Raw genomic sequence first — 23,126 nt, 5'->3', positions numbered from 1 at the left:
CCGGCTTGGGTCACTGTCTGTGCGGAGTCTGCATGTCCTCCCCGTGTGTGCGTGGGTTTCCTCCGGGTGCTCCAGTTTCCTCCCACAGTCCAAAGATGTGCAGGTTAGGTGGATTGGCCATGATAAATTGCCCTCAGTGTCCAATAAGGTTAGGAGGGGTTACTGGGTTACGGGGATAGGGTGGAAGTGTTGACCTTTGGGTAGGGTCGCTCTTTCCAAGAGCCGGTGCAGACTCGATGGGCCGAATGGCCTCCTTCTGACTGTATGTTCTATGTAAAGATACATACTATATTTTGGCCTCAACTACTTCCTGTGGTAACAGAATCCACAGGCCGACCACTCTCTGGGTGAAGAACTTTCTCCTCATCTTGTACCTCAATGGTCTGTCCCGTATCCTCAGGCTGTGACCCCCTGGTTCACCATCACCAGGAACATCCTTCCTGCATCTAATTAGAATTTTATAGGTTTCTATGAGATCCCCCCCTCAATTCTTCAGAACTCTAGTCAGTCCTGCCACCCCTGGAATCAGTCTGGTAAACCTTCGCTGCACTCCCTCGAGAGCAAGAACATCCTTAGCAGTCATTGCGGCACGTTGCCTGGTTCTTCTTTGGTACCGGTATGATGGTGGTCTTCTTGAAGCAGGTGGGGACCTCGGAGGGGAGTGCAGACTGGTTAAAGGTGTCCACGAACACACCTGGCAATTGGTCCGTGCAGGATCTGAGTGCACGACCAGGAATCCCGTCCGGGTCCATGGCCTTCCGAGGGTTCATTTTCAGGAAGGCCGATCTGAATTCGGAAGCTGTGATGGTGGGTATGGGTGTGTTATGGGCTGCTGGGGTGGGTCAATGGTTTCCTGCTCGAATTGAGCATAGAATACATTGAGTTCATCGGGCTGCTACCGGAGATACTGCTCGGCTTCGCTTTGTAGCCCGTCATGTTGTTTATAGAACTTACAGTGCAGAAGGAGGCCATTCGGCCCATCGAGTCTGCACCGGCTCTTGGAAAGAGCACCCTGCCTAAGCCCACGCCTCCATCCTATCCCCATAACCCAGTAACCCCACCCAACACCAAGGGCAATTTAGGACACTAAGGGCAATTTATCATGGCCAATCCACCCTAACCTGCACATCTTTGGACTGTGGGAGGAAACCGGAGCACCCGGAGGAAACCCACGCAGACACGGGGAGGATATGCATACTCCGCACAGACAGTGACCCAAGCCGGAATCGAACCTGGGACCCTGGAGCTGTGAAGCAATTGTGCTATCCACAATGCTGCCGTGCTGCCACAAGTCCTTAGTCCTTGCCACAACCGCCGAGAGTCTGTAACGCTTGTCTGTCACTCTCGCTTGGTCTGATATTCTCTCTCGGCATCTCGGATGGCTTTGCGGAGGCCGTACCTGGCTTTCTTGTCCAGGTCAGGGTCGCCTGCCTTGAACGCCTCAGACCGGTCCTTCAGTAGGGAGTCAGGGTTCGAGACGTTGCTGGAAGAGGCCCCGCCTCCGACCAGGCTGATCACGTGGAAGGTGAGAGGATTGAATGGTCAAGAGGGCTCACATGATTGCACATTTGAAGAGTCCTGTTATAACCTGCCTGCTTACCATTGGCTGATGATAATCCCACAATCCTATGGGAGTATGAGCTTCCCCAATGAGGGGGGGGGGGGGCGGAAAAATCATTAGCAGACTCCCTGCATAAATAGAACTGGCCAGTTTGGAACCAGCAGAGAGAGAGAGGAGTGAGCAGCAAGGGAAGTTGCTGCTGCTGTTGTATATATATCTATGTTATTGTCAATAAATTATATTTCTTTGTATCCTGAAGACTCGTGCTGGATTCTTCGCGGCTCTGACAAACAGCCCAAAGACGGGCATGTCTATGGCAGGTGTTTCATTCCGGATTCTCGTTCCACATAATCTGACCGGGGGGGGTCTCTCACCGCGCCCCCCCCCCCCCCCCCCCCACCCACCCACCTTCCTATCCACCATCGTCATGACTCCGGGCTCTGCCCACTGGGCCTGGCCCGCCCTGTCCCATTGTCACCATCGAACCCCCTCCCAGAATCCCCTCTGGCCCCCATCCACTTCCTGTCAAGAACACCTCACCCAGTATTGGTCCCCTCCCCCACCTTTTCACCCCTCCGAGGCCCTTCGACACCTGTTCAACCGGGCTCCAATGACCCCGGCTCCTCCTCCCCCCCCTCAGCGCTCCTGTTCACTAGCCAGCTAGAGCTAGCCAGTGTGGCGGGCCCTGCCCAGGCCCCGCTCCCCTTCAATCCCCCCCCCCCCCCCACAACCCCCTCGCCTCTGCCCAAGTCCAATTCTCAGTCCCATTCCTCCCACAAGTCCCGAAAGACGGGCCGTGAGGTGAATCGGACATTCTGAACTCTCCCTCAACGTAGCTGGGTGCACCCCGCCGAATCGCACCCCGCTGTCATCAATCGACCGAAGGCCGGCCGCCTCCTCGCCAGCTCCACAGAACATTCCTGGTATATCCGTACACCAACTCCAGCCCACTGCACCTCCCGCTTCTGCTTTGCCCAACACAGGACCTTCTCCTTCACCCTGTACCTGCGAAAACACACAGTTACTGCTCTTGGCGGCTCACTGGCCTTTGGTTCAGGCTTCCACGCCCTCTGACCCCGATCCAGTTTGTACCAAGAGGGATCCTTCCCCTCCCCCAACAGCTCCGCCAACATCCTGGCAAAATACTCCGTCAGTCTCGGGCCCACCCGCCCTTCGGGAAGGCCCACGGCCCTCAGATTCTGGCCGCCTAGCTCTGTTTTCCAGGTCCTTCGCTCTGCCTCGCAGACCCAGGTTGGCCTCCACCCCCCCCCCCCCCCCCCGCACCTCTGCAGCTCCTCGCCCATCGAGGGTGTGTTGCGACAAGGCCTCTTCCACTCCCTTCAGTGTATCACCCTGCTCCCGCACCTCGGCCGACGTCGTCGACACAGCCGCCCTCACCGGGGAGGGGGGGCAATCGCCTCCTTATTGGGGGGCGCTCCAATTCTGCGGGATTCACGGGAGAATGAATCATTCCCACCCTCTAAGACCCCGTCTTAGGGGGGGGCTGTAACATCCCCCCCCCCCCCCCCCCCCCGAAGAATCCTCCGCAGACCGCGGTGAAGGAGGGGCACCCAACCCGCTAGACGCCCGGCTGGGTGCGGTGCGTCCAATATGCCGGGGTCGGGCGGCCTGTATCGAGAGGGTGAACCCCCGCCTCCGACACCAACGTGCTGGTGGCTGCTATTCCCAAAAGCTGGGATTCCGTGGCTTCCCCATCGGAGAGACGTCCTGTGCCTCCACCTCAGAGACCCAGTCGCCGACCTCAGTCATGCCGGCGCCTTGACCCCCCCCCCCCTCGGGGTTCCGCCGTGGCCTGGTCAGGCAGCAGATGGGGTTTCCGCGGACGAGGAACTTTGCGAAGAAGCGGCGGCCTGGGACGAATGTGGTCAAGGTGCTTTGGCACAGAACGGCCCTGGGCTTGCACCGGGTAAGAAACCGGCCTTGTCCGGCGGAGGATAAGGGCCGGAGATCCACCGGGAACCATCGGGGAAGCGATGAACAGAGAGCGCCACCTGGCAAAAAGTGTCAGGGAGGCCGGGAGGGCGAAGAGATCAACGGAACGTCTCGGTGGTCGCCCGGGTCACAGGGTTCCCGTCACCTCGTGCTCAATCGCCATGATTCGGGTCGGCGGTGTCAGCGGGCAGCCGCGTACACATCCGGCCCTTCCATTCCCAATGAAGCCGGGGTGCGGCCAATGGGAGCCTCTGATTGGCTTTTTGGACAACAGAGCGTTGCTGGGTCATCCATCTCGATGTTCGTGCCGATTCCCCTGGTCACCGCGTGCCAGCGTTGGACACGTCTGGATGACCGTTGTGGAGATCGTTCCAGGTGAACTCTTGCCCCTGGATGACTACACGTGTAGCCCACAGCGGGACACCATCCTCCGCACCGAACTCCAGGCAGCTTGAAGCCAAATACCTTCAACTGGGCCTGGGAGCGGTCGATGCTGCCCACCGCACAAGGCCACGTGCCAAACTTTAGGTAGGGTCGGGTCCGTCTGGGTCCACCCGCGGGTCAGCGACGCCACGACAGGCAAGGAGTCCGTGAGATTCAGAGTCGCCACGACCTCAGTTATCCTGTGGGTCAATAAAGGGCCAATCGACAAAGGCAACTGGCTCAGTGCGTCGGACTTGAGTCCCCGGCCTACGTAGGTGACAAGGATCGGAGCTGAATCCGTCCGGAGGCAATGGGCAGAATCGCCTCATCGCTGAGAAAACCCCCAGCAAAGAGTTACGATCCCGAACAATAGTCAAGTGGTGGCTGTGGACCTGTTAATGAAAACCTTTTCCGTTGGGCCTTTTCCTGCTTGATCTGCGCGGGTTTCCCAGCCGCTGCATACGGGAGGGAAAAGACGACGGGCCGTTCCTCGCCATCCTCCGGCTGGTGGGACAGGATGGGGCCAATCCCGTCGGGGGAAGCGTCACATGCGACGACGAGTAAGGGTTTGGCGGGATGGGAATGGGTCAGTAATCCGGGAGACGACAACCGCTTCTCCGCCGGCCGAAAAGCTGTTTCCTGCGGCTGGCCCCCAGGCCCACACGTGGATTTCCCTCAGGCGAAGGTGCAAAGGAGCCACCGCGGCGACGAGGTTCGAGGGGAAACTGCCGGTGATAGTTAACGAGGCCAAGGAAGGAGCCAAGTTCTCAGGCGTTCCCCCATGTTCCTCCCTTGTTTGGAACCTGGGTCTGTCCATTATCTGTCACTTAACCAGTTTAGTAGTAAATGTTCACCCAGGTTCCCTGATTTGGACAGGCACGGGTTCATGATTCAACCCAAATCTATTACAACAGTGATCCCAAATTATCCCAAAAGTAGTTTGCCCAGGATTACATCGCCCGTGGCGATGAATCCGATCGAACCGTGGGCCCAATCCTCCGAGCCTCCGTCATCCCAGGGCCCTGGTCTGCCAAGGTGGGTCTCGCCTGCCTCTTCCGCCCGCTCGCAGGTCTGCCGCCCGGCCTTCTCCGCTGCATCTGCGTCGGGTATTCGCTGGGGAGGGCCACTGGCTGTCCCCGTCCTTTAGCCCCCTCTTCGCACCCTTCCGGAAGCTTCTCCGGCACCTCAGCCAGGCAGGGAGTAGCCGATTGCAAAGTCTGCACAGGACACCAGGAACCCCACCCCCCCCCCCCCCCCCCCTCCTCCTCCAGAGCTCTGTTCTGTCAAGTAGGAGATTGTCTGGAAGTCTCTCTTGTTCCTGCCCTTCGGAGTACTTGAAGGAGTTGAAGATTTCTGCCGCCCTTGCATCCGCAATGCTGCAATATCTTCTCAGCATCGGCCACACCATCTCAATCGGATGCTGCCATGCAAATCTCTGCTTGACTGCACGCCAGTTGGCACTGACATTGCTGTGGTACCTGAGCTGCTGAGGAACTGGAATCTCGATCATCTTGCCTGGGTGCTGTTGCTGGTAGTCACGGATCTCGCTCAGTTGAACTGTATCGATTCAACAGGCTCTCACTGGTACCATGTTGTGTTCTGCTTCTTCATGTAACATAAGCTGCTTCTTTGATGTATGCTCTGACAAAGGAAGGTTGAGGTTTGGAGACAGGTTTAACACATTTATTGATCAGTTAACAGTTCTCCTACTTGGGTTTGACTCTCCTGCTAATGTTGCTATAGTAACTCAGTCTCACTAACCAGTCTGCTCTAAGCCACGTGGTGGGTGTGATGCTTCTGATCTGCCCCTGTCCTTCTCTATGAGTGTCTCCTGTGGAAAGAGACAGAGCATGTGTGCCCTGTCCTTATATATAGGTTGTATAATGCCCCCTTGTGTCACCTCTGGGTGGCTTGACTGCCCATTGGCCGAGTCCTATTCTATGTGTTCATTAGCTGTATGTCTGTGTGTCATGGACATCTCCGGTGCTCCCTCTAGTGTTTACTTTGTTGTAGTGTATTTACATTAACCCCTTGTGTATTTACAGTGATGCACATCACCACAAGGCCCATCCTCAGGTGCATTGTCCGCACGTAACCTTATCCCGTATAAGGTGAATCTAGGTGACAGAAAGTCAGGTTTCATCCGGGCGATCCACGACATTCGATCCATTTGAATGGGGGCCGATCGCCTCCCGGTGGGACAGGCCCAGTCTGTCCCCGTCTGTCTGTCGCTGTCCAGTGTATTCGAGTTTGGCTGTTTGACATCCCAGCCCGGCTTGCCTGTGGTTCTGACTGTGGCTTCCGTTTATACCGCCCGATTCCGTCCCGGGCCTATGAGTCAGGGCGTTGGCCATTTTACCGCAGTCCCTCCCCTTGATCCAGCGAGCGTCAAGGGAACCGCACCTCAAAACCCGAACCGACTAAGTGCCAGAATCTCCGCAAACAATCCAAATTCTGATCCCGAGGAGGTGGGGAGGCGCCAACAGCCGTATCGGCCACCGGGGCAGGTTCCCGCGTACCTGGGGGTTTCGAACCTGGGACCTCGGCGCAGTTGATCCGGCGAATGGTTCTCACAATGTCGACAGTCAGCCTGCCAGTAACGCTCACAGGCTAACTCGCTCCCCCAGCCCGGGGACGCCACCCGTCCCACATTGTCCTCGCAGAGAGCAGCGGACACGGAGAGCGAGGGCATGGGGGGGGGGGGAGCGTTGGATAGAAACCGCAGGCCGTACAGGGCAGTCGCCGGCGTTGGACAGAGGGACCAATCAGCAAAGTTCAGAAAGGTAAAGTTTGAGCACATCGATAAAGATGCGTTGTTTTTTTTAAACGGCTGGGTTACGAAATTAAGCGAGGCGCGGAGCAGAATGGGAAATAAGAAGGGTGGGTATCAGAGTGTGAGAGGGTGTGTGTGTGTGTGTGTGTGTGTGTGAGTGTGTGTCCGACACACACCCATCTCAGCGTGGGCACTCACCCTCTCCACTCTCACCTTCCCCACACCCTCCCTCCCCTCCCCTGACTCCCCCCTCCGCTCGACCCTCCCCATTCCCCTCCCCGCCCCTCCCTCCCCCACACCCTCCCCTCCCCCTCCCCCCTCCCCTGACTCTCCCCTCCGCTCGGCCCTACCCGCTCCCCTCCCTCACCCCTCCCTCTCTCTTCACTCCCCTAACTCCCCCCCCACTCTGCCCTCCCCACTCCCCTCTCTCTCTCCCCTCCCCTGACTCCCCCTCCCCACTCCCCTCCCTCGCCCCTCCCTCTCTCTCCCCTCCCCTAACTCCCCCTCCACTCTGCCCTCCCCACTCCCCTCCCTCACCCCTCCCTCTCTCTCCCCTCCCCTAACTCCCCCCTCCACTCTGCCCTCCCCACCCTCCCTCGCCCTCCCTCTCTCTCTCCCCTCCCCTAACCCCCTCCACTCTGCCCTCCCCATCCCTCCCTCGCCCCTCCCTCTCTCCCCCTCCCCTAACTCCCCCCTCCACTCTGCCCTCCCCCCTCCCCTCCCTCGCCCCTCCCTCTCTCCCCACTCTCTCTCCCCACTCTCCTCGCACTCCCTCTCCTCACATCCTCCCTCCCACACTCTCTCCCTCCCCCCACACTCCCTCCCTCCCCCTCACACCCTCCCCCCCCTCATCCTCCCTCCCCCTCACCCTCCCTCCTCTCCCCCTCACACCCTTTTCCTCCCCACACCCTCACACCCCTCACGCACTACAACTCCCCCCTCACGCCCTCTAAATCTCCCTCACTCACTCTTTCTCCCTCCCCCACCCCCTCAGCTCCCCTCGCCCTCGTTGTCCTGCTCCGTGGCTGCCCGCTGACAATGGGCCTATCAGCAGCGAGGGTAGGAGTGAAATTGCCTGGGATTGGCGAGGCAGCCCCACCGATTTGATCGGTGCCCCATTTTGAACGCCGCTCCTGGCGACCGCTCCCAGAGGCTTTGCAGGCCTCATCCAGCCCACGGGTCAGAGGTCGGACAAGCCTGGGAGATTGGTTATGTTGAACACACCTTGGATGGTGGGTCGCCTGGGGAAGAGGGTTTTTGCAGAACAGAAGGTCAGTCCTTACACCAAGCTCTTGGTCGATAGGAGCGGCCTCCAATTGGCCTCAAAGATGGGGATTGTGTGCAGCAGGCCACTGGCAACCTTGGAGAAGTGCCACCGTCGCTGCCCCGGCATCCATTGGCAGGATGGGGTAAACACGGTCAGCGTCCACGCCCAGGCCAACATCCCCAGCGTTGGCCATGCTCGATTGGCTCCACTGGGCCACATGGTCCACATCCCTGACACGAGATCCCCAAAACGAGCCCTCAAAGCCTCCTTGATAAAGTTCGGCATCCCCGGCGACGGGGAATAATACAGTGCAGAACAGGCCCTTTGGCCCATCCAGTTTGCACCGACACATGATAGACCCAGGACCGCCTGAAGTGAAGTAGAAGCATTCAGGACGAAGCCAAGCACCTCGGCTATCATTGCCCAGAGCAAGCTGGAGCCAGGTGTTCAGGGCGAAAGGAGCCTGTGGCGACCCAGGCAGCCACCATTCCCGGCCACTAACCCCCGACACTGCCGGGGACTGTCAATGCCAGGGGGCAGAGTGGGGGAGGGGGGTTACAGGGGGGGGGGGGCCTCCTTCGCCGTCTCCTTGGCGAACTAAGGTCCTGGTCGGGTGGGGAAATCCAGAGGCTTTCATAGACCTGGCTGGAGACTGATGCAGACTGTTAATCAGAGGTTAAACTTCCAGGCAATCCCCTCTTCTGAAACTCCGGGACATTTTCTGTTTTCGATTGGGATTGGTGGAGCCTTGCAGACGATTCGGGAGCAGAAGGCTCCTTTTTTTTTGCTTTCGACTTTTTGCTTTCGACAGGCCTGGCCGGATAGAGAATTCTGGCAGCATTTAAATCAGGCGTTAAACACTCACAGGACTGACAAGAGTGTCCAGACCGGTTCACTCCAGCTGAGCTATCAGGGAGAGAAGTTCCAGCCTTTGTGGCAGAGATACTTCGCGGTCTTCTACCCAGCTCCTTCTCAGAACAAAGCCGGAAGCAAAAAAACGGAGCCTTCTGCTCCCGAATCGTCTGCAAGGCTCCACCAATCCCAATCGAAAACAGAAAATGTCCCGGAGTTTCAGAAGAGGGGATTGCCTGCCAGCCAGGTCCATCAAAATGACACCACCAGCTATGCCACAGAGCACACTGCATCAAGGGGTGTGCCAAGGGGTGTGCCTGGGCCAGTTCAAGTAGCAGCTTGCAATGGGGGCGGGGGGGGGGGGGGAGGGGTTCAGTTCAAAACCAAAAGCCGGAAGTTTTAAAAACAGCAGGCAGGACAGGCATTAAAAGGCGACCTGGATCAGACAAGGATTTAAAAGAGGTTCCTTACAGGTGGACCTGAATGAGGTGAACAGAATTATGAAGGACACAGTTAAGGCCGATAGAACATAGAACATACAGTGCAAAAGGAGGCCATTCGCCACATCGAGTCTGCACCGACCCACTTGAGCTCTCACTTCCACCCTATGCTCGTAACACAATAACCCCTCCTAGCCTTTTTGGACACTAAGGGGAATTTAGCCTGGCCAATCCATCTAACCTGCACGTCATTGAACTGTGGGAGGAAACCGGAGCACCCGGACCGGAGGAAACCCACGCAGACACATGGGAGAACGTACAGACTCCGCACAGACAGTGACCCAAGTCGGGTATCGGACCTGGGACCCTGGTGCAGTGAAGCAACAGTGCTAACCACTGTGCTACCGTGCTGCCTTCGTTTACCTTCTCGATTCCATATCAGATAGAGCAACTATCTCAACTGGCGGAGCAGCAGGAGCAGAACTCGATGGGCCGAAGGGCCTCCTTTCGCACTGCGAAGACTGGGCGGCTCTCCCTGTTCCTGTGGAGCACTCTGGCGTCCTGCCTTTGGGGAGGTTCCCCTCCCGGCGGCGGCCACATCAATGCAACTTGTGGTTTTTTTGTTCTTAAAGTGAAACCCCTCGAATGGTCTGCGCCAGGGCCCCAAAAACATGGCCTGCTCAAATGAAGCGCCTGACTCGTGTCGTTTGAAACGGCCTCACTCACACCCCTATCCCCACCATCAGTTTTTTGTTGTTTGTGTTGTTTGTTTTTTAAGGACCATGCCCCTTTAAGAACCCCCCCCCTCCTCCTTGCCACCCCGCCACAGCCGCCTCTGATCACACGACGTCCGATTGGTGGAGCGGCACGTCAATCAGCGGAGGGGCGGGCCAATGGCAGGGGGGGGCGGGACAGACCTGCGCAGGTGGCAGTCGGACGTCATCGGTTAGGGGCGGGGCGAGAGATAATGAGAGTGGGGGGAGGGGCGAGATCGCGTCATCGGTAAGGGGCGGGTCGAGAGAGAAAGAGAGTGGTGGGAGGGGAGAGAGCGCGTCATCGGTTAGGGGCGAGGCGAGGGAGAAAGAGAGTGGGGGGAGGGGAGAGAGTGTGTCATCGGTAAGGGGCGGGGGAGAGTGCGTCATCGGTAATGGGCGGGGCGAGAGGGGTAGGGGAGAGAGCGCGTCATCGGCGATGGGCGGGGCGGGAGAGAAGGGTGGGCGGGGAGAGGGCGCATCATCTGTCAAGGGCGGCCGAGATCTGGGGGGAGGGGAGAGGGCGCGGCATCGGTAAGGGGCGGGGCGAGAGAGAGTGGGGGAGAGCGCGTCCTCCATAAGGGGCGGGGCGAGAGAGAGCGATTGGATGAGGGGAGAGGAGGGCGTATCATCGATAAGGGGCGGGGCGAGTGGGGAGGGGAGAGAGCGCGTCATCGGCGACGGGCGGGGCGGGAGCGAATGGTGGGCGGGGTGAGGGCGCATCATCTGTAAAGGGCCGGGCGAGATCTGGGGGGGGAGGGGGACAGAGCGCGTCATCGGTAAGGGGCGTGGGAAGAGCGTGGGCGGGGCGAGAGGAGGGCGTGTCATCGGTAAGAGGCGGGGCGAGAGAGAGTTGGGGAGAGGAGGGCGTGTCATCGGTAAGGGGCGGGGCGAGAGAGAGTTGGGGAGAGGAGGGCGTGTCATCGGTAAGGGGCGGGGCGGGGCGAGAGAGAGTTGGGGAGAGGAGGGCGTGTCATCGGTAAGGGGCGGGGCGAGAGAGAGTTGGGGAGAGGAGGGCGTGTCATCGGTAAGGGGCGGGGCGAGAGAGAGTTGGGGAGAGGAGGGCGTGTCATCGGTAAGGGGCGTGGCAAGAGTGTGGGCGGGGCTAGAGGGAGTGGGGGAGAGAGCGTCCTCCATAAGGGGCGGGGCGGCAAAGAGTGGGGGGAGAGGGAAGAGTGAAGATTGCGCGTCATCAGTAAGGGGCGGGGCGAGAGTGAGTGGGAGGAGAAAGAGTGCGCGTCATCGGTAAAGGGCGGGGCGAGAAGGAGTGGGGGAGAGGGAAGAGTGCGCGTCATCGGTAAGGGGCGGGGTGAGTGTGGGGGAAGGGAGGGGTGGGGAGGAGGAGGAAGGAAGCGCGCGGGTGAGGGGGGGGGAAGGGCAGCAGAGCGAGGCGGAGGGCGAGCAACAGCAGCGGCCGCCGCAGGAGGAAGGGGGGAGGGCGGGTTGCTGAGGTAACCGCGGCCCCCCGAACGTTCCATTTTTCGAATTCGAACATCCAACGGTTTTAACGGCCGTTCTCAACGGTTTTAACGGCCGTTTGCAGCGGCGTCCGCCCGCGGGTTAACCCAGACATTATATTACCCTGTGTGTGATGGACAAAAAGCAAAATCTGACCCTATTCCGCTTTGAAATCCCAATCCATGAGGTAAAATAGGCCGGAAAGTTTTTTTAAAAAAAATATATAAATATAGCCCCTCATCAAGTCCCATTTAAAAAATATCTCCTTAAAAACCCCAAAAATACAATGAGGGAGAAAGAGGGACGTCGAAGTTGAGAGGAAGGGAGAGAGCTTGGCTTCACTCGAGTCCAGGCTTCATCTTGGGCCTACCTCCCCCATCCCCCCCAAACTTGTCCACAACTAACTATCTGTTTTTTTAAATCTACTTCCTCCCCTAAAAGGTTTTTTTTTGTTGTTGAGCAAGGAGGGGGTTGTTTTTGGAAGTGTCGGTCGTCACCCCCTCCCCTCCGGTGGAGAGGAAACCCCCGTTGGTGTCATTGACGCCCCCTTGCCGAAGGGCCAAAAGGGGGGGGGGACTGGGAGAGGTCCGGAGGGAGACGGGGGAATGAGGCGGGCATAGTCCGCCGGGTCTGCCAGTCGCTGGCGGACGGGAGGGGGGGGGGGGGTGTGGAGAGGCGGCTGAAAGAGACATCCGCTTTTCTTCGCTCTCTTTACTTGTCTTTTAAGCCCACCCCCCTCCTTTTTTCCCACCCTTGAGAGAGGGGGGGGGGCGGAAACGCAAGACCCGGGCGGTCGTCGCAGAAGAGACCGACGGGACGGATCTCCGCTCACTAGTTCCGACCTCCCTCCGCGCATACCTTTGCCAGTTGCCCGACGCGGAGGAATGGATCGGTTATTTCCACCCGGAAACGATCGAAGGACGGCCAATTTTTGCGTCGATTTGATTTGAAAGCATGCAACGCCACGCGTTTCGGCTCTGTGCTTCTCAAGCCCAGGAGGAGGATTTGAGGGGAAGGGGGATGTGGAATCTGCTTTGTAAAAAAAAAAAAAATGTTTGTTTTTTGCCGTTACTTTACCGCTCTAAATAACCCTGCTTTTCTTTGGAACCGCCAACAGGGAGAAGAGAAAGGAGGAGAGCGGCCTCGCCGGAAGGGCGGATGGGATTTGACCATTTCCGCCGCCAGCGAGCCTGACTGCTGACTGGGAAAAACGAGCGGTTAATCCGGGGCGCCGGAACTGGAGTTCGAAGCCTCGGGCCGGGAGGAGTGTTTCCGCCTCTTCGTCCCTCCCTTTAACGGGAAAATAAAAGCTTTGCCGGCTGGGCTGGAAGGTTTTGGGAGAGATTAAGGAACTCTCTATTCGGGGGAAAGCGATCGATTTCTTTCTGTCGTTGCTGCCAATCTCCGTTTTCACTTTTGAGGCGAGGGAACGAGACTCGGAAAGGGACCGCTCGGGGGAAGTCCTTGTCATCAAGGGTCGCAGACGAGGGATTCGGGGTACCTGCCCCATCTGTGCGTCTGGATTCACCATCGCTTATCTTTCTGTTTGCCGTGTTTGTGTGTGTGGAGTATCCGATAATGGTCGCTGTTTCTTGAGCGACTGCCGGTTGACTCCTGACCAGCCAACCCCCGAGTGAGCGCACGGGTCGACTTCCCGCTGCGGGATTTGTTTCCGAAGGGAGGATTTGACCTCAGTGTATTTAAGAAACGCACAAGACAGGACGTCGCGAGACAGGACGTCGCGAGAGCCCCGCCATATTCTCGGCCTTTGCCCCACCCCCAACTTTCCGAAGGAGACGGAACGGCGAGCAAAGGATTTGGAAAGCAGCAACGGGAAAGAGCTGAAAAGATTATTTGCACAATCTTGAGGCCTTGTTGGACTCCGACCTTCGTGCCCTCTTTTTTTTTTTTTGCTTTCCCCCCTCCCCCTCCCCAGATCTCCCTCGAACCTCTTACGTACAGCAGAACCCTACCCACCCACCCTCCTTTGGTCGTCGGCTACCTGCTCTGAATTCCAGCATTTTCTTTCTACAGCCAGCACCCCCCCCCCCCCCCCCCCCTGTCCATTCCCTTTTCCTCTTCCCACCCTCGTGCTCCCGCAAGCGCGGAAATCAATTGAAGCGACTGACGTCAATTGGAATTCATTTGCACTTTTTGTACAGCGTTCTGCCACCCCGACAGGCCCCAAACACACGACCCGGAAGGAATACCCCATTCCACCACCCCGGTTACGAGAAGCAACGTTGGAGGAGAGGGGGCAGGGTCAGGGGGGCAAACTAAATCGCAATTCGCCCCCGAAACCATCCCCTGAATAAGTAGACTCGCCCCCTGGTGCCAAGCGGAGCCTCGCCTGTAGTTCCTTCCCCACTTGGCGGTTGTGGTGGGCAATCCTGGTGCTAAGCCGGTGGCTTTAGCCTCCTGTCTGGAACCCGCTCCCCGGCCTCGGTCGGCGAAACCATTTTCAAGCACTTTCTGGACTTCCCGCGGCGGCCCGTCCTTTTCGGATTTGCCCCGTGCCATCTCCACTCTTTCTGAGCCTTTCCTCCCAGCCCCCCTCCTTTCGGGGCTCATCCTTTTGACCGTCTCGGCCTGCCCCCCCCCCCCCCCCTCCCCGTTTTCTTTCCTCCCAATGCTGGAACAGGCTGGTCAGGACCTTGGGCAGTGATCCCATCCCGCCCCACCCCATCCCGCCTTCCTCGTCGCCACCCCAGGCTATGCTGCTGAGCAGGGCTGCTGACCGACCAATATGCCATTGGGAACCGAGAGGAAGTTCAAACCCAGCAAGTACATCCCGGTGTCGGCAGCCGCCACTTTCCTCGTGGGCTCCACCTCCCTGTTCTTCGTCTTCCCGTGAGTATGTTGCAGGCCTCGCCATTGCGGGGAGTGGGGGGGGGGGGGGGGTCCGGGTGCGCAGCGTTGCCCGCGGGTCGCGAAATATCCGGCCGGCAGTTGTGGCCACTTCTGTATCACACTCCTTCCCAACGTGCGGGAGCCAAAAGAACCGGATGGCCTGGCCGTATCGCCCCTTCCCTGGCTGTGGGAGCCGGCTGCCCGCAAATTGGTTTCCTCCCTGACACTTTGTTGGCTGGTGAAGCACTTCAGAGTTCACTGGACGACACGGGAAGTTTCTCCTGCTCCTCTCCAGCCCCAGTTCTCCGCTCAGCCTGGCTGTCGGCCGTGCCGTTCTCAAGCGCCCTCCCATGGATCCCCAAACTGCCCTGCCCCCGTCGCAGCACAGCGCTCCGGCGGAGGTGTGGGGGAAAGAGGCAAGAGAAGAGCTTCTGGCTCCGGCGCACGGAGAAGGCCAAGTTGGTGCCCCACGTTGGAAGCTGACTCGGTGCAAGCCGGGGTACAATCCGGGCCCTTCCTTGGTTGGCGTGGTTTCTTTGACCCTATTGGCAGTGATTTGTGCTGTTATCGATGTGACACATCAGCTCGCACACGCAGCAAAGTAAACAGGCAGCAACTTGCATTTATTTACACGGCACCGACTTGCACAGTTGGGAAAGCACCGTTCATAGGAGCGTGGAAACCACCCAAAATCCAACCCTGCACCCGCACAATAGCTATCAACATCTCAAACAGAGGGCTTTTTAAGGAGTATTTTAAAGTAGGAAAGGAACAGGGAGACATCGACAGACAGACACGGGAGAGGCTTGGAATGGGGGGCGAATTCCAGAGTTCAAGCGCACAGCTGCCAATGGTGGGCCATTGACTTTTTTTATCCCTCTAATTTAAAATGTTTCACTCTGGTTACTTTTGAAGTCCTGTCTGATGCTGGGGGAAGGTTTGGTCTGCGGCACCTCGCAATTGGAGACACAACAGGATTATCATAACTCACCGGGAGGAATCTGTTGCGTGCAGATAAATAGTTGGGTGAAGGGTTTGGTTTAGACTGGAAAATCAGTAACTGGCTGGGATGGGTTTGAGCATGCCAGGATCAAGCTTGTTGGTCATGTTACAGATATAACCACTGTCAGCATCGAGCTGTCCCAGGACAGGTACAGCACGGGTTAGATACAGTGTAGAGCTCCCTCTACATTACCCTGACAGTGTGTCCCCCACTTTATACCCAGTGTCAGCATCGAGCTCTCCCAGGACAGGGACAGCACGGGTTAGATACAGTGTAGAGCTCCATCTACATTACCCTGACAGTGTGTGTCCCACTTTATACCCAGTGTCAGCATCGGGCTGTCCCAGGACAGGTACAGCACGGGTTAGATACAGTGTAGAGCTCCCTCTACATTACCCTGACAGTGTGTCCCCCACTTTATACCCAGTGTCAGCATCGAGCTCTCCCAGGACAGGTACAGCACGGGTTAGATACAGTGTAGAGCTCCCTCTACATTACCCTGACAATGTGTGCCCCACTTTATACCCAGAGTCAGCATCGAGCTGTCCCAGGACAGGTACAGCACGGGTTAGATACAGTGTAGAGCTCCCTCTACATTACCCTGACAGTGTGTACCCCCACTTTATACCCAGTGTCAGCATCGAGCTCTCCCAGGCCAGGTACAGCACGGGTTAGATACAGTGTAGAGCTCCCTCTACATTACCTTGACAGTGTGTCCCCCACTTTATACCCAGTGTCAGCATCGAGCTCTCCCAGGACAGGTACAGCACGGGTTAGATACGGTGTAGAGCTCCCTCTACATTACCCTGACAGTGTGTCCCCCACTTTATACCCAGTGTCAGCATCGAGCTCTCCCAGGACAGGTACAGCACGGGTTAGATACAGTGTAGAGCTCCCTCTACATTACCCTGACAGTGTGTCCCCCACTTTATACCCAGTGTCAGCATCGAGCTCTCCCAGGACAGGTACAGCATGGGTTAGATACAGTGTAGAGCTCCCTCTACATTACCCTGACAGTGTGTCCCCCACTTTATACCCAGTGTCAGCATCGAGCTCTCCCAGGACAGGTACAGCACGGGTTAGATACAGTGTAGAGCTCCCTCTACATTACCCTGACATTGTGTTCCCCACTGTATACCCAGTGTCAGCATCGAGCACTCCCAGGACAGGTACAGCACGGGTTAGATACAGCGTAGAGCTCCCTCTACATTACCCTGACAGTGTGTCCCCCACTTTATACCCAGTGTCAGCATCGAGCTCTCCCAGGACAGGTACAGCACAGGTTAGACACAGCGTAGAGCTCCCTCCACATGGTGTGATCTCTAATGAAGGGATGAATGATATACTTTAATAGCCTCCGAATGGAAAAGACAATTCCAGAACTCCCATTCTTCCTCCTACTTGTTACCTTCAGCCTGGGCTAAACTCAGTGCATGGTTAATTTCTCAATCAGAGAGAGGGGCCTTTAATCCTGTATCGAGTATTGGTCTCCTTGCCTAGTGTTGGATATATTCTGCAACAAAGGTTCACCAGATTGAGTTTTGCGATGGAATGCCTACTGTCGAGGGGGCTGAATAGAACCGGCCTATGCTCTCTAGAGGTTAGAGTGGTGGGCACGTTGAAATGTCTAAAAGTCTTGTCGGGTTTGATGGTGTTGTGGTGGAGCGGCTGTGCCCCTCTCCCTCTCCCAGCCCCGGTTGGTGGGTTGAGAACGAGGGGAGGCTTCACATTCTAGGATGTGATATTGGCCATTTTGGACAGAAATTCCTTCACTCCAAGGGTGATGAATCTTTGGAATTCTCAACCACTCCGAGAGCTGTGGGCGCCCGGTCGCCAAGAATGTTCCAGACCGTGATGGAGAAACATTTTTTGGACGCTGAGGGGAATTGAAGGATACAGGGAGGGGGGCGGGAATGTGGAGTTGGAAGTGGTTGATGACCAGTTGTGTTCATGGTGATGGTATTGAATGTTGGCGAGAGGCTGAAGAGCCTCCCCCTGCTCCAACTGATGTTCATCTATTTTTTAATATAAATTTAGAGTACCCAATTCATTTTTTCCAATTAAGGGTCAATTTAGAGTGGCCAATCCACCTAGCCTTGCACATCTTTTTGTTGTGGGGGCGAAACCCACACAAACACGGGGAGAATGTGCAAACTCCACACGGACAGTGACCTAGAGCCGGGATCGAACCTGGGACCTCGGCGCCGTGAGGCAGCAGGGCTAGCCCACTGCGCCACCGTGTTAGCCCACTGCGCCACCGTGCTGCCCACACTGATGCTAATCTGAGCAGGCAGGGTGTCAGACTCTGGAGTGACAGCCCGGTGTTGAGCAGCTGTGGAGAGGGAATGTTGTTGACCTTCTCCTGTTCGGCAGCTGTGCGTGCGGCGAATGGTGTTCCCTCTGATGGCCTGTGTTCAAGGTAGTCTTGACGTCCTCCAGAAAGGAGGAAGGTATTCTATAAATAATCCATGGTGCCACTCCCTCCGCAGCCTGGTTAAGGCAGGTCTCAGCCACACAGAGATAAAGCTTCCAGCACGGAGTCGGGGGTTGTGCTAAATCAGCCAGGGCTGGTTCTGAGTGGAGGTCAGAGAGGGGAGGGGGGTGTAGGGTAAGAGGGGTGGGGAGGGGGGGTTGGGTAACGGTGGGGGGGGGGGGGGAAGAGAGAGAGTGGCAGGGATCTGCAGTCAGCCTCAGTGCTACAGGCTTTTTAAAAATAATGTTTGCTTGGGATTTGGGCGAGGCTGACACAGTCTAATCCCGAGCTCAGCCCTCGGGGGAGGGAGGAGTGCCAGCACACGGAAAATCAACCCGGATTTATTGGCGGCTGCTCATTGTGCGCTGACCGCTGCGGATGGCAGGCCCTTCAATGTGTCTGTGTGCCTTGTGGAGAGGGAGGGGATCCCTGCCAGTCTGAAGGTGGTTAGCTGCAGTCTTCCGAGTGCTCAGATGGCCGGTGGGGGGGGGGGGGGGGGGGGGGGTCTTTGGAGAGAGAGCTGGATTGGACAGCCAGAGGACGGAGGCAGGGAGAGGAGAAAGCTGGGAAGGGGTGGGGTTTGGATGATCTGGCTGAACATCCTGAATCATTTAGGCGATTTGTATTTCATTTCCATTTGAATGCAAGTGCCAGGTTCCATAGCCAGAGGGTATAGCCTCAAACTGAGGGAGAGTGGATCCAGTTTGCATGGTGACTTTCACTACACACAACTACATTTCTCACTCTTGTCCCTGTTCTAACGTAGTTGATTCAGCAAAATCCCAGAAGCAATGTGGACGGTAACAGTTTTTGTTTTGAAGTGATGTTCGTGGAGTCATGAATATTGGGCCTCAGCTACTGGGCAGATTGTGCTGCCGCCCCATTGGCAGTTTTAACGTCACACCGGATTGATACCTCTGCCGTACCCCATCGCTATGGCCCCCTCGGGTGGCGGCAGCCTCAGGTTGCTGCCCCTCCTGTGGCGAGCGGCCTGTCCGGAGTGAACAATAATTAGTGGACGAAAAGCTTTGCTCTATGTCTCAGCAATTTAGTAATAATCTCTCCATACCTGGGTGGGTGAGACAGAGCCCGGCCATTTAGACTAGTCCTGTTTCTGTAAAGTGGGGAGAACTGTGAATGAAGGAGGGTTTGTGTTTGATGCACGAGGGAACCTGGAGGAAGCCAGTGGCCATCAGTGAAAGCCCTCGCCGCCTCGACATCTACTTGTTCAAAATCCTTTCATCATCTTATAGACCTTGATCGAGTCACCCCCTCAGTCTTCTCTTTTCCAAAGTAAAAAGCCCCACCCTGTTCAGTGCTAATGTCTCACTTCTCGCATCACCTTTGTGAATCTCTTTTGCACTTTTGCAATGTAGCCATTTGTATAATTATGAAGACCAGAGGGGGGGATTCTCTGCCCTGCTGTACCAGATTTCCCACGCCCCGCCGGCAGCGGGAGTCTCCGTCCCGCCAGCCGGCCAATGGGATTTCCCATTGTGGACAGACCCACGCTGTTGGGAAACCCCTGGGTGCGGCTGCGCTGACGGCGCAATGGAGAATCCCGGCAGCGGAGAATCCAGCCCCAGCACTGTGCACATGCTGAGAGGCTGCATTCTGGGCAACAGCATTGACAGTCCGGCCGACTCCCTGACCATGCTGTCATATTCGAGGCATGATGCTGCCGCTGTATTTCTATCCCGGTAGGATTCTGTGTCTCGAATCAGGGAAGGAGGAGGTGCAAAACAATGTACAAATGTTCTTCTTCAGTGTTTTTGTTGGTTAAGCTGCACTGTTGTTTTGAACTTGTCAAATAAGGAACCTTGCTCCCAAAGGAAATTGAAGGTTTCCATTGCGCACTTCGAGCCTCCATTGAGCACTGCTTTCTACAGCACGGGTTAGATACAGTGCAGAGCTCCCTCTATATTACCCTGACAGTGTCCCCCCCACTTTATACCCAGTGTCAGCATCGAGCTCTCCCAGGGCAGGTACAGCATGGGTTAGATACAGTGTAGAGCTCCCTCTATATTACCCTGACAGTGTGTACCCCACTTTATACCCAGTGTCAGCATCGAGCTGTCCCAGGACAGGTACAGCACGGGTTAGATACAGTGTAGAGCTCCCTCTATATTACCCTGACAGTGTGTCCCCCACTTTATACCCAGTGTCAGCATCGAGCTCTCCCAGGACAGGTACAGCACGGGTTAGATACAGTGTAGAGCTCCCTCTATATTACCCTGACAGTGTGTACCCCACTTTATACCCAGTGTCAGCATTGAGCTCTCCCAGGACAGGTACAGCACGGGTTAGATACAGTGTAGAGCTCCCTCTACATTACCCTGACAGTGTGTACCCCACTTTATACCCAGTGTCAGCATTGAGCTCTCCCAGGACAGGTACAGCACGGGTTAGATACAGTGTAGAGCTCCCTCTACATTACCCTGACAGTGTGTACCCCACTTTATACCCAGTGTCAGCATCGAGCACTCCCAGGACAGGTACAGCACGGGTTAGATACAGTGTAGAGCTCCCTCTACATTACCCTGACAGTGTCCCCCCCACTTTATACCCAGTGTCAGCATCGAGCTCTCCCAGGACAGGTACAGCACGGGTTAGATACAGTGTAGAGCTCCCTCTACCCTGAATCTTTTAAAGTTGAGGAAATGTTTAAAATCAGTGCTGGAGGTTTCAGCACGCTTTCTGCTCGTGGCTTTGAGTATTCCTGATCCCTTCCACTTTATTTACTTGGAGTTTGTGGGTTGCGGGTGGGTGGTGTTGCGGCTCGACCTGAATTCTGTTAATCTCTTAATGCTGTGGGGCTGCTTAGATTCTCTGCACACTTAGTCGCTGCACCCGAGACCCCCGACTCTGACAAATATAAAAGTTATTATGGCACTATAGCGATGTTCTGCCTGGTGTCCTGGCCAAAGTTGCACATCAATAAACATCAGCAAAGCAGATGAACTACCATCCTCACATTGCTGTTTGTGATGACTGTCGAGTTTCCTACCTTGTGACAGTGACTACGCCTGCCGCCACATAAACGCTGCATTAGAATCAGTTCAGGGAAGGTTTACTGGGCTGAATCCAGGAATGGGCGGGGGTGTCTTGTGAGGAGAGTTTGGACGGGCTGGGTTGGTATCCGCTGGAGTTTATCCCAGTCACAGGCCACTGGATCCAAACCTTTAAGATGCTGAGGGGTGTTGACAGGGTGGATGTGGAGAGGATGTTTCCTTGTGTGGGGGAATCTAGACCGATTTGGGGGGGGGTCACTGTTTAACAAGGGGTCGCCCATTCCAAACGGAGATGGGGAGGAATGTTGTCTCTCAGGCTGGTGACTCTCCGGAACTCTCTTCCTCAAAAGGCAGCGGGAGCAGAATCGGGGACTATTGTTAAGGCAGAGCTGGAGAGATTCCTGATCAGCAAGGCAGTGAAAGGTGATTGGGTGGTTACCATCAATCAGACATTTTACTGAATGGGGAAGCAGGCTCGAGGGTCTGAATGGCCTTGCTCCTCGTTTATGTCTGTAAACCCGTAGTGAAAGAAACTGGGAGATTACTCGGATATACGTCTGGACGTGGGTTCAGTGGAGGTTTCGGCCGGCAGCATTGTAACCCAGGCTGGATGCAGTAAAGCTATGTCGATTATATGGAGCCTTTCAAAGCCGTGGAACATTTCGTTGTGCATTTAGAGCATAACTAAACAGAACTGGAGTTCACCATAGGGCCCTTCAAACCTACTCCAGTGAAGTGCTCATAGGAACTGTGGCCCTCAATTTATACATAGCAAGCTCCCACAAACAGCAGTGATGGTGATGCCCAGATCGTGTTTGAGTGATATTTATTGGTGGATAAAGGTTGAGTGCGTGGATATGAGGATGTAACTGAAAAGATGTGTGGTATACAGATCAGCCTAAAACCTCTGGCCTGCATGACCACAGCAGTGGCACTGTGACACTTCCGAAGCAGCTCCTGCTACCCGAGCCCCACTTTCCTTTTTTTTTCCCAATGTCCACCCCTGCAGTGAATTTGCCATTTCTTGAAGGAGTCAAAGTCCTGCTACTGCTCCTGCGAGAGATGCAGTTGCTCGGAAATGGCTCTCTCGTTAACACAGCCAGAGTCACCAGTGCTAAAGGGTGGGCCGGGGGCCAGTGTGGGCGAGGAGGTTGACGTAGTGGGGGGGGGGGGGGGGGGGGAACAGGGAAGATAAGTAGGCAGGATTGGATAAGGATGCTGAGGCACTGGTTGGAAACCTCCCGTTCTTCTTGTTAGTGGAGTTGGGGTCAGAAGACTGGAGAACGACAAAAGGCAGGGTGTGTAAAGGTAAATGCAGTAATTATCGGCCAGCCAGAGTGGATTAATTCAGGAAACCCAGCATGGATTCAAGAGCAGCTCCCCAGTAATCAACAAGCTAATTTTTGATTTGAGGCAACAGAGGGTAGATGAGGGGAATGCAGTTGATGTGGTGTACATTGACTTCCAACAGGCAGTTGATAAATAACAGGCTTGTGACCAAGGCTGAAACCCATTGGATAAAAGGGAAAACCACAGTATGGATCTGACTGACAGGAAGTAGAGTCGTGATGAACAGTTACATTTCAGACCAGAGGCAGCTAGACTGTGATATTCTCCAGCGTTTTACATCAGGATCACTGCTTTTCCTGATGTGTACATTAATAATCTCAACTCGGAAGTGCAGGGAACAATTACAGAATTCGGCAAATGTGGAAGGATTGTGAACTGGGGGGAGGATGGTGACAGACTTCACGAGGACACCAACTGGTGGATTGGCAGGTGAAATTTAATATGGAGAATCGTGAATTGAGAATATGAAATGAAGGCGGCCAAAAACATTGCTCGGAAAAGGGGATTGCATAAACGGCCAGAGGAAATTTGCAGCAGGCCAATGGGAAAGGTACGCGGATGGTGGTGGGGGGGGGGGGGGCTTCTGGGGGGTCGGGAGAAGTGAGCCCAGGTGACTTGCTCTTGCAAAGTGTGAACATGGACATGAGGTGCACTGCGAGGCCTCCTTCGTGCATTAACCACTGATGTGAACGGCTGCAAGCTGAAATTGATGGCAGTACTAAGCAGGTCTGCCAGCATCTGTGCAGAGAGATGGAGTTAGAGCTTTGAGTAGAATATGATTCCGTTCAACTGTTTCGTAGTTGAATCATATTCGACTTGACCAGAACTCTCATTCTCTCTTTCCACAGATGCTGCCAGACCCTGTTGAGTATTTCCAACACTGCCTGCTATTTCACAGTTCCAACAACGGCACTCTCCTTTCACTGTAGTGCTGATTCTAAGACCCTGTTTTGGACGAGA

General features: G+C 55.9%; 1 protein-coding gene across 2 annotated transcripts in view; it reads left to right on the top strand.

The window, feature by feature from the left end:
* The first annotated feature begins 11,390 nt into the window (after positions 1 to 11,390).
* LOC119967906 (palmitoyltransferase ZDHHC5-like) overlaps positions 11,391 to 23,126 on the top strand; it is a 92,137-nt gene continuing 80,401 nt past the window's right edge. The window contains exons 1-2 of one of the 2 annotated variants that reach the window (XM_038801004.1): positions 11,391 to 11,472; positions 12,597 to 14,329. In XM_038801004.1, the coding sequence (XP_038656932.1) occupies positions 14,226 to 14,329 (104 nt within the window). In that variant the 5' untranslated portion in view covers positions 11,391 to 11,472; positions 12,597 to 14,225. Of the gene's footprint in view, positions 11,473 to 11,496; positions 11,667 to 12,596; positions 14,330 to 23,126 lie in introns of those variants that run through there. The other variant, XM_038801003.1, reaches the window with a different exon arrangement.

The sequence above is a fragment of the Scyliorhinus canicula genome, chromosome 6, assembly GCF_902713615.1.
Source record: "Scyliorhinus canicula chromosome 6, sScyCan1.1, whole genome shotgun sequence".
Taxonomy (NCBI): Eukaryota; Metazoa; Chordata; class Chondrichthyes; order Carcharhiniformes; family Scyliorhinidae; genus Scyliorhinus; species Scyliorhinus canicula.
Note: the sequence above shows the minus strand (reverse complement) of the source record. Positions and strands in the feature narration are given on the sequence as shown.